Source organism: Podarcis filfolensis (assembly GCF_964270895.1).
Source record: "Podarcis filfolensis genome assembly, chromosome: 13".
In the NCBI taxonomy this organism is placed as follows: Eukaryota; Metazoa; Chordata; class Lepidosauria; order Squamata; family Lacertidae; genus Podarcis; species Podarcis filfolensis.
Window position 1 is genome coordinate 34,217,523 of NC_139615.1, and position 11,841 is coordinate 34,229,363.

The 11,841-nt window shown below is 45.0% G+C and overlaps 1 protein-coding gene across 1 annotated transcript in view; it reads left to right on the forward strand.

Annotated features, from left to right (window-relative positions):
* DLX4 (distal-less homeobox 4) overlaps window positions 1-9,423 on the forward strand; it is a 34,211-nt gene extending 24,788 nt beyond the window's left edge. The window contains exon 3 of the mRNA XM_083583533.1: window positions 7,569-9,423. Within this exon, the coding sequence (XP_083439659.1) occupies window positions 7,569-7,820 (252 nt within the window). The 3' untranslated portion in view covers window positions 7,821-9,423. The remainder of the gene's footprint in view (window positions 1-7,568) is intronic.
* The last annotated feature ends 2,418 nt before the right edge of the window (window positions 9,424-11,841 follow it).

Sequence of the window (11,841 nt, forward strand, 5' to 3'; positions counted from 1 at the left end):
GGCCCTTCACTTTCCACCCATCACCTTCCTGCATCTTCATTAATCCAAGATGGGGAACCTCAAAAAGCAGAGCATAAATATAAACAGAACCAGGGCATTTTTTTCAACCAGAACTCACCAGAACTCAGTTCCAGCACCCCTCAGATGGATGCCATTGCCATTATAAGAGAACAAGGGAGGCGTTCATGGTGAGTTCTGGCACCTCTTTTTCTAGAAAAATAGCACTGGATAGAATTAACAGAAAGAAAACAAGAATTAGAGATCGTAGAGAAGTAAGATACCCCCACAACTCCTGCTCTTAACAACTACATCCAGGGCCAGATTTAGGTTTGATGAGGCCCTAAGCTACTGAAGGCAATGGGGCCCTTTATATGTCCAGCTGTCCTTCGTCAACAACAAATTGTCGCTGTTTTTTGTGTAGAATATATGCTATATGGTAATTTATGGACCTAATAGGTTTCTCAAGCCATTGGCACATAACAAAATATGTATTTTATCAAAGTAATTGTTGAACTGAAATACAATTAAAAAGAAATATATTAATAGTGAAATACAATTAAGAAGCCCAAGTTTGAGAAACAAGGTACCATTGTATATAGAAATGAGCAAACCAGTGATATTTTAGGGAGCAGGCTACCAGGCGGGGCCCATTACTTACATCACAGGAGCCTACACAACACAAAACATTGTTGCTGTATGTAGGTTTTATTTTTTTTTTAATCTTATATTTGAGAAATGTACATCCAGGTTTTTTTCCCTTTAAATTTTCTGGGCCCCTCAAGAGAGTGGGGCCCTAAGCTATAGCTTATTTAGCTTATCCGTAAATCTGGCATTGACTACATCACACTAGTTGTGATAGTCCAGTCTCTCTTTAGTAGCTATGTAGTAACAGTAGTAAGGTAAAGGTAAAGGTACCCCTGACCATTAGGTCCAGTCGTGACCGACTCTGGGGTTGTGGCGCTCATCTCGCTTTATTAGCCGAGGGAGCTGGCATACAGCTTCTGGGTCATGTGGCCGGCATGACTAAGCCGCTTCTGGCGAACCAGAGCAGCACACGGAAACGTCGTTTACCTTCCCGCCGGAGTGGTACCTATTTATCTACTTGCACTTTGACGTTCTAGTAGAAAATGCAATAATTTTTCTGATAATTGAAATTGGATTGAAATGTTACCGTCGTTTCCCATTCCCTCCATTTCTGAGCTTATGGCTGTGTGTGTCATTCCTTTCGTAGCCAAAACTGCGCAGCCTACGGACAAGAAAGAGGTGACAGCAGGCTTGAGAGGTTTGCGGAAGTACAAGAAATGCATTTAGGGGAGGGTGCATTGCGTAGCGTGGGACCCAATAGCAGCCGAGCGCTCACTGAGCATGCTCAGTGGCTGTGGAATGCTGACGGACAGTTTCAGGGAGGTGGTGGAAAGTGAGGGAGCGAGGGAAGGGAAGGGAAGGGAGAGGCTGGAATCCTGGGCAGCAACACTTTGCGCCAGTGGTGACATTTTATTGCGCAGGTGTGAGTGACTGTGGCAGGTGCCGAGCAGAGTGAGGTGTTCTCTGCCCGGAAGGTGTTGCGCTCTTCCTTAGGCAAGACACTAATGGAGAAAGCTCAGGAACATACAGGAGGATTGTGGGAATGGGGTTGAGTGGAAATGAAGTACAAGGTGTCCCCCTGTGGCTAGAAATGCTTCACCTGTTGAATTTCTGGCTGCGCCCCCAGTATTTAAGAAACACGGAATCCCTGCTAGGATGACAACAACCATGTATATTCAACTGGTAAATCTTGTGAACTCCCCTTTTGGTGTGCCAAATCCAAAGGAACGGTCCGGTGATGTCTGTTTCCACGTGACTTGCGCTGGAGTCTCACCCCCTGTGTTTTGCCCACGGTTTGGGGGATTTTAGGGGAATTGGCACCGTCGAAAGTTTGTTCCACTCACCCAGAAGCCCTTCCTCACAGGTGGTTGAGCAGCTTAAGGAGATTGCTCGAGACAGACAGATGTCAGGGGTGAGCCCAGAGCCAGAGGCATTAAAAAGATTTATTTTTATTTAGGCAGAGAAGGAGAGAGTCAAGTAAGAACCTGCCAAATCTGCACGCTGAGAACTTGTGGGGTGGGTGAGGGCAGGGAATTGTGTTGTAGGGCTGTGAAGTGTTATAAAACGGGGTTCTTCCTCTGTGCGATATCAGAATTAGCAGGTAAACCAAACGTGAATAGGAAAAAAGGCAGCAGCTTGTTTTGGTCTCTTTCCGAGGAGCTGTGGGCTGGAGCACATGGAATATTCCAAACTGAATAGCTCCCCCAATTGGCTGCTTGGCAGATAAAGGTGCTATATGTGTATTTCACAGAATCATAAGAGCTGGAAGGGGCCATAAGGGTCATTTAGTCCAGCCCCCTGCAATGCAGGAATGTTTTCGCCCAACATGGGGCTCAAACCCACGATCCTGAGGTTAAGAGGACTCGTATTATGTCATAAAATTGACACACCGCTTGCTTGTAGAAACCTCAAAGCAGTTTACGAAAAGATAAAAGCAATGAAATCAAGGGAAAAAAATCACAACAGCGCTTTAAAACGTACAAAAGTTAACATGCTAAAACAGATTAAAATTAGAATAGATTAGCCCATGGAATTTTTGGCTTTCGGGCAGGGGAGGAGTTGGTATTCTGCAACAAATTCTGGTTCCGCAGTGGAATGAAAGAGTAACAGCAGAAGTCAGGACTCTTGCCTCAGTGTGAGGCACTTGTGGAAACAAGGATCTTAGATTGTTCTGCTCCTCTGGCTGTGCAAAAAGTTCCTCTATACTTTGGACACCACAAGCACCCTCAGCTTGCACACTTAGACACTGTGTAGCGTGAAGTTCAACCAAAAATTAACTAGGATATTGTCTGTATCGGCTTGTATCTGAACAGGCTTCAAAAACTCATTTTGTTCTGTTCAGTGTTTTATTTTTGTGTTGCATGTGCTGGTCGTAAAGTGTGGTTCCTATTATTATTATTATTATTATTATTATTATTAATTATTCATTACCTGTTTTACCCACTTTTTAAAAACGTTTTAATGATCAGTTGAGTTTTGCTTTACATTCTTGTGAGCTTCTTTGGAAAGGGTTCCTCCGCCTCTCAAAAATGCTGGGTTATAAACTTATTATACAAATAAATTGTCTTCCCAGGTGCACCAAATATGAGCCTATACTCTTCTCTGAAACTTCATCAGAACCAAAGAGGTTTAGTTTTAGGCCTTGAACAAGTCTGTGGGGTTCAGCCACTGTGATGCATTTATGCTACAGTTTTCATACACACCATGCATTTAAAGTCTGTGACTTTCTGTAAATTATGGTTTCCAATATTTTTCACAGCAATGGGGCAAATTTAGTCCCCCCCCCATACTTTAAGAGAAAGAGAAAGAGAGAGAACTTAGTATGAATATAATGTTGTTTTTTAAAATTAAGCCTTGTCGCCTAAATCCACTTGCTAAGGGGAAGTCCATGGTGGACAATATATATATATATATATATATATATATATATATATATATATATATATATATATATATTTCTTTTAAAAGAGAGCTCGAGGTGGTTTCAGGGAGTCTTCGCTTCTTTTGGGGCGCATATTTATTTTCTCCCAACCTCCCTTCTGGACAAACAGGTTTGGCAGGTTTTGGAGACAAAGCAACAACCTGCAGGACCTGTTTTTCCGGGGATGAAAGTGGGATGAGTTCTTCACACCATGAGCAAGGATCCCTCTGCTGAGCCACCCTTTCTCAGGAGAAAATAATCTGTCCCAGGTTTTCTCTGTTTGTATGTTCAATAATAAAGGCTGATGGTGCAGCTGGAGCAAACAAAGCTTCCTTATGCCAGCATTGTCTACCTTTGTTGGCAGAAACTCTCCAGAGTCTCAAGCGAAAAGGGGGTTTTCACATCCACTGCTACCTGAGATTCTTTGATCTGGAGATCCCTGAGATCTAGGTTGCATCCATACCATATTTTATACCACACTGGCTTCTCCCAAAGAATCCTAAAGGTAAAGGGACCCCTGACCATTAGGTCCAGTCGTGGCCGACTCTGGGGTTGTGGCGCTCATCTTGCTTTATTGGCCGAGGGAGCCGGCGTACAGCTTCTGGCTCCTGTGGCCAGCATGACTAAGCCGCTTCTGGCATGGAAACGTCGTTTACCTTCCCGCCGGAGCGGTACCTATTTATCTACTTGCACTTTGAGTGCTTTCGAACTGCTAGGTTGGCAAGAGCAGGGACCAAGCAACGGGAGCTCACCCCGTCGCGTGGATTCGAACCGCCGACCTTCTGATTGGCAAGTCCTAGGCTCTGTGGTTTAACCCACAGCGCCACCTGCGTCCCTAAGGAATCTTGGGAGGCCATAATTTGCAAAGGTTGCAGATAGTAGTTAAGAGACTTGTTACAGACAGCGGCGTAGCTAGCCACTCGGGTGCCTGGGGTCTCCTGGGGTCTCAGGAGAGTCGCGTGGCTCTGGCACGCTGCAGGCCCCGCGGTATGATGGCCAGTGCCCCCCGCCTCACCTAGCTACGTCTCTGGATTAGGCAGGTTTATGGAGGAAAGGGCTGTTGAAAGCTACTAGCCATAAAGGCTGTGCTCCTACTGCAAAATTGGAGACACAGTGCTTCTGGTTTCTGGAAATTGCTCGAGGGGAGAGTGTTCCTGCATTGGCTAGGAAGGGGGGTGCAGTGGGAGTGGGAGTTATTTTTTCAAAAACACACATTTTTTGCCATTTTGTCACCCCCTCAGTGATGACACCCGGGCCGGCCCGCACACCCCCTTCCTACGCCACTGGTCACAGAACTACAGTTCCCAGAACTCTTAGCAAACTACGGTTCCCAGGATTCTTTGGGAGAAGCTATGACTGCTAAAGTGGTATAAGAGTGCTTTAAATTTAAGATGTGAGCGTGACCTGGATTTCAGACCTCCAGCGTGCAACATACATGCTCAACCATTGAGCTATGACCCATTAGCTTCAACCTGGCCTTTAGCCCTGGCACCTATTTTAAAGGCTCAGCACATGGAAGGTGTACAATAAGTCTACATATTTTCTACCACCTCGTGGCCCCAGCTGGGGCAAAAGGGAGGTGTACGTTGCTGGCAGGGTATTATCACTGCATTTTAAATTGTTGTAAGCTGCCCTGGGACCTTGGCATTAAGGGCAGGTAATAAATTAAAAATACATATTAATAATAGTGGAATCACATTCCCAATCCTTCTGGCTACTTTTCACTTATGAGGAACCAGTTACTAGGAAGATTAGCCTCCAGTGAATCTTCTTTTGCATGCAAAAAGAATTTCCCCAAAGTTACAGGTGCTTGACACTAGATTCTCTCCCCCCCCCATTGTTTCTCTCCTTCTGTATTTTAAACTATTACCCAGTAATATATGACACTCCATCTGCTCCCCCTGCTACACTACACTCCTAAATTTTCAACATGATGAGACGGGGATAATGTAGCACATAAGAAGGGAAGACTCTGGAGGGATAAATCACATATTTTTCTACTGCTTCTCCCTCCAGTAGTTTTCCACCTCCTCAAAATGCCCTGAAGACCAATGTTTACACTTTGCCCTCTCTGATCTTTCCACAAATGCCATTGTGCAACCAGCTTTTTTTGGGGGGGGGGAGAAGAAGGAAGAAAAAGTGGGGGAGGAAAACTTCTTGAAAAAGTTAGCTGGGGTCAGGCAGCAACATAGCGTATTAAGAAGGCAAGTAGGGGCAAGTAGCTTCTGGAGGTTGCCAAAATATGCAGCATGCTTCACAAGCCCTGATCTTTAATCCTTTCAATAGCCCTAGGAGATAGGGCACGATTATTCCCATTTTACAGACTAGGAAATTAAGGCAGATGGAAAGAGGATTATGGCATTGGAAGGCACCAAGAGGCAAGGCAACCCCAGCCCTTTGCCTTGAGGCAGGATTATCCATTCACCAGCTCATCACAGGTTGACTTAAAGCGTTTGGAAATTTCTGGCCTCAGAGGCCATGCCACATGATCCAATAGGTACCAGGCTGCAATGAATTCTAGGGTATCCTTCTCTAGATGCAGTTCCTTTATTGGCATAATCCCCGCCACACATTACTGTACTGCTGCTTTGAGTGTCCATGCATCCCCTCCAACTCTCCAATGAAAATAGGTATGTTCTATTCCATAATAATAATAATCTTGTTATTTATACCCTGCCCATCTGGCTGGGTTGCCCCAGCCACTCTGGGCAGCTTCCAACATATAGGTAAAGGTAAAGGGACCCCTGACCCCCTGTTTTTCTCCCAAGAGAGAAAAAGATTTGGGGACCCGGTATCTTTTCCTCCATGGGAGAAAAAAGCAGCTGGGTGGGGTGGGGTGGGGTGGGGATTCTGAGTGGACAGCTGGCAGAAAATCAAACAGCTAATCGCCTCCTTACCTTGTTCATCTGTTTTCAGATACAGCCTTGAGACTGTTTTTTATTTTAAAGGGGCGCGGGTGGCGCTGTGGTCTCAACCACTGAGCCTAGGGCTTGCCGATTGGAAGGTCGGCAGTTCAAATCCCCGTGATGGGGTGAACTCCCGTTGCTCGGTCCCTGCTCCTGCCAACCTAGGAGTTCGAAAGCACACCAGCGCAAGTAGATAAATAGGTAATGCTGCGGCGGGAAGGTAAACTGTGTTTCCGTGTGCTGCTCTAACTTTGTCAGAAGTGGCTTAGTCATGCTGGCCACATGACCCAGGAAAACTGCCTGCAGACAAATGCCGGCTCCCTCGGCCAGTAAAGCGAGATGAGCACCGCAACCCCAGAGTCGTTCGTGACTGGACTTAACTGTCAGGGTCCCTTTACCTTCATTTTAAAACAGAATCACTCTTTTGGAGGGTTAAGGGCATGTGTGAGAGAAAGTCCCAGCCCACAAGTAGAAGTCTTTGCCCTGATGTGATGGGCTAGTTGAATCTTACCAGCAATACCACCACGATTTTGCCCTTGGTGGAAATAGCACCAGGACAGTGCCGTTCAAGAACATTATACACAAGTGGTTTGACATAGGCATCCCCACACTGCGTAGGTGCATAGGATCAGATGTCTTAAGTAGAGTCAGGCCACAGGTAGACCAGTAAAGGGCTTCCTTCCTGCATGAATGTTACTCCAAGTCTGAGTGTTTGGCTGAGTCCATATATGGCAACTTCAACACAGACTGGAAAGGGAAAGGAATGCCAAGACAATTCAATACCTGGCAGAAGTTCTGCATCCAAATTTTGACTCTTTAGAATTTTTCCAATGATTTCACATTTGAGTTTCAACTTGAGTGTTGCTGGAGAAGTTTAACGCAATCGGAGCAAGTGTTGACTCGCATATTCAATATTCGACCGCACTACAGTTCTTGAACCTAGCACTATTCATAAATGCAAAGTGGGGGAAGACCTTTAAGATGAGAAAAATATATATATATTTAGCAAGGGCGTTCAAGAAGGAAGAACTTGCTTGATGACTTTTCCCCTTTCTCCTAGCCTTGTTTCGCTTCTCTCAACGGGTTATTGACCGAAATAAATTTAGGCTACTTCTCTGCATGCTCTGTTTACACCTTTCCCCTCTCTGTTATCGCAGGTGAAGATCTGGTTCCAGAACAAGCGTTCCAAGTTCAAAAAGATTATGAAGCAGGGTTCCAGCATCCAAGATGACCACCTCCACAGTTCCTCATCCTTGTCCCCTTGCTCCCCCAACATCCCCCCACTCTGGGACATCCCCATGGCCTGCAAAGGCCCTCCCCTCCCTCCCAGCAGCTACATCAACAGTTTTGGACCTTGGTACCATCAACCGCAGCACCAAGACGCCATGGGGAGGCCTCCGGTGATGTGACAAAGGGGGCTCTGGCAGCATCAGCCCATCCTCGATGTATCTCTTCCTCCAAAGTGCTGATCAGGGTCCCCGGAACAGGCAAATGGAGGGCGTGGAGTTTGGAGGGAGAAGTTGGCTTCTTTGAAGGAATCACCAGCACTTTCCTCTTGGTGAGAACATCCCTGGCAGGAGATGGACTTTGAACGGACATGTCCAGGGACCAAATCTTAACAACGATGGCAGGTTGTGTGAGGCAAAGTTAGGGAAAGAACCCCCCAGCTCTGAAACACGAATGGAAGGTCAGGGTCCCATTTGAATCGGCGTCTCTTCATCAGGGATTTTACAAGAGAGGTGCTTGTGTGTTTTTCGTTCCAAAGATAGGCTCATGGGTGACATGGACCTTACGTCAGATCTAGTTGTGTTAGTAAAAGATCAGGTTTTGCCATACTTGCCCCTCTCATCCAGCAAGGCTTCTGTGCCTTAAGCAGTATTGATGGAAGACAGGAAATAAACAGGTGGTGGTGTTGCTGGTTTGGAGGTTCAGTGACGGGAGGACTTTATCTGTTGTATTTCTGCCTTGTCCTGCAGAGGCTCAAGGCACAGGAGCATTGCCATCTTTATGTTTCTTTTTTTTGGGCAATCCTAGTTAGTGTAGCAAGGTTTTGAGCTGCACAAAGATCTACTCCAGGCAAGGACCTGAGAGAAGGAATGATTAACTGGTCAAACAGGCAAGAAAGCAATGCTTGGAGAGTTCTTTTTATTTAAGGGACTAGTTCTAGTTCTGTATGTCTAAAAAGGAAGTAATTAAAGTTTGGGTTCTTCCCTTTACAAGACAAACTAGTTCATTCCCCAGTTCAATTCAAGTCCGTCCAAATCCTCAACAACAACAACAACAACAACACACCAAAATAAACCGATTCAGAATGTTACAAGCTGCGGTGCTGGAGTATAGAATATACTTAAGACTCAGAAAATGTCAATGCACACACAGAGAGTGGAATGAGAATTGTTTCATTTATTTCCCCCCAATATCATGTTCTATAAACTTAAAGGCCCAAAGAGTCTAAAATATAAAAATAAATAAAAAAGAGAATGAACTAGAAATCATTCAAAGCTCTACCCCAAAACAAACTTGATTTTAGTTCACCTGTTAGTTATAGGAATGGCTTTCAGCTTCAGAGATTTTGGAACCAATTCAGTGAACATTATAAAATCAAAACAATTCACTCCTAGCACTGTAGGAAAGAGAGCCTAAATATTGGCATAATTTCATAATGGGGAGCGGGGCAAGGATACAAGTTAGGCTGGATATTCTCATGGGGTTAAAACTGGCAAGAACTTACCTATCAAAATTGGTTCAATTCACCTTCTACCTGCAAAAGAAATTGGTGATAGTTCTAGGTAGCCAATCCCCATAGAGCCGCAATTTGCTAAAAGCAGGGGGGATACATATATATTTTTAAAAATATCCAACCGCTTTCTTCAAAACCAAATTTGCTTCCATGTCTGTCTGTACTAAAATATTTTTTCATTAAAAATTGTGCTAAAGCCAGGATTATGTTTACAGTCAACGAAACGTTTGTGGAATGTAATCTCCATATCCTCTCCCCACTCCCATTTTATTTTTATTTTTAAAGAAAAAGGATCTTTCATATTTGTTTCAGCTACAACATGAAGTCTCTTCCCCCCCCCCCACCTCCAGCAAATAACTGGAGGCTATTTAACTAAACCATTAAAAGAAAAAAGAAAAAACTAATTTAACTTTTCTCTCTCTCCCCCTCCCCCCCCCACTTTGCCAAGCATAATGACATTTTTATTTATTGAAATACAGCTTTTGGTATATTGTATTGTTTTCAATTTATAAACAGAATGTAAAACTATAAATAATTTTTTTTTGTACAAACAAACGCTGTCAAGCTCCTCCTTTATAGTTCTTGTAAAGCAGGCAAGGCCAAACTTGGCCCTCCAGCTGTTTTGGGACTACAATTCCCCTCATCCCTGACCCCTGGTCCTGTTAGCTAGGGATGATGGGAGTTGTAGTCCCAAAACAGCTGGAGGGCCAAGTTTGGCCATGCCTGTTGTAAAGTTTGAATCTAGCAAATAAATGAAGACAACTGTTATGAGTCTTCAATGCCACAATTCCTGCAGACTCAGTTATTGTATGGAACTGGACCTCCAGAAACACAATGCCATGCTCTGCCTCAGCAGCACCCCACAACTGCGTAATGAGGAACCCCATAGAGCAGACAAAGCCAGTCTAGTGCCTTCTGTATGTTGACGGACTACAATTCCCATCAGCCCCTCCAGTATGGCCAATTATCAGGAATAGTGGGAGTTGTAGTTCAGGAACATCTGGAGGGCACGTTGACTACCCATGCCATAGGGCTTCCCCAGAGCTGGATTTAGGTTTGATGAGGCCCTAAGCTACTGAAGGTAATGGGGCCCTTTATATGTCCACCTGTCCTTTGTCAACAACAAATTGTCGCTGTTTTGGTGTTGAATATATGCTATATGGTAATTTATGGACCTCATAGGCAACCAGTCTATGCAGAATGTAGGCACCTTATACAGTGGTACCTTGGGTTACAAACGCTTCAGGTTACAGACTCCGCTAACGCCGAAATAGTACCTCGGGTTAAGAACTTTGCTTCAGGATGAGAACAGAAATTTTGCTCCGGTGGCACGGCAGCAGCAGGAGGCCCCATTAGCTAAAGTGGTGCTTCAGGTTAAGAACAGTTTCAGGTTAAGAACGGACGTCCGGAACGAATTAAGTACTTAACTTGAGGAACCACTGTATATAGAAATGAGCAAACCAGTGATATTTTAGGGAGCAGACTGGCAGACGGGGCCCATTACTTACATCATAGGAGCCTACACAACACAAAACACTGTCGCTGTATGTAGGTTTTATTTGTTTTTTATCTTATATTTTGGAAATGTACATCCAGCTCTTTTTCTTTAATTTTTTTGGTGGCCCCCCAAGAGAGTGGGGCCCTAAGCTATAGCTTATACGCAAATCTGGCACTGGGCTTCCCATTTATTCAGAGTTTGCATGGTTAGAATAATAGAATTGTAGACTTGGAAGAGAGCCCTTGAGTCATCTAGTCCAACCCCTGCAATGCAGGAGTCTCAGCTAAAGCATCCACGACAGATGGCCATCCAGCCTCTGCTTAAAAACCTCCAAGGGAGGAAAGTTCACAACCTCCGGAAGGAGACCGTTCCACCGTCAAGCAGCTCTTGCTGTCAGAAAGTTCACTTGAAGCCATTGGTTCGAGTCCTTCCCTTCGGAAAAAGTAAGTTTGTTCCCTCTGCCATGGGACAGCCCTTGAGATCTTTGAAGATGGCTGTCATATCTCCTCTCGGTCTCCTCTTTCCCACACCCGACACAAAAGTCTCCAGATTGGGACCTGTGGATGGAACATAACAGTGGTCCTAAATGCATCGATCTTTGTCAAATCCATGCCGTTATAATCTCTATCTGCTGTTCTCAGCCTGGTGCCCACCAGATGTTTTGAACTAAACTCTCATCACCCCTGACCATTGGCCATGGTGGTTGGGGCTAATGGGAATTGAAGTCCAAAAGATCTGGATGGCACCAGGTTCTGGAAGGCCGGCGAGCTTCGAAGAGGCATGGGGAATCGGGGACCTTCCAGATGTAGTTGGAGTCCAGGTCCCATAATCCTTGACTGCCAGGCACTGATGGGAATTGGAGTCCTACAGCAGTTAGAGGATCACAACCTTTACTTTAGAATATGTGGTCGGGTATGTCTGCAAACCTGCATTCCACCCCACCACTGAAGTTTTAGATTTACCAGGGTTACTAATAGTTCATTGTTGATTGAAGGTCTAGGAAGAAACCCATGGTTGGCTTTGTAACACACACACACAATCACGTGGTGTAGCCGTGGCATAGCGTGAGCCATAGGGGCAGTTGCCCTGGGCGCAAAATTCTGTGGGGCACAAAATTTCAAAAGGGAAAAAAAGAGAAAGTCATAATCATAGGGTTGGAGGGACCCTGAGAATCATCTAGTCCAACCCCCTG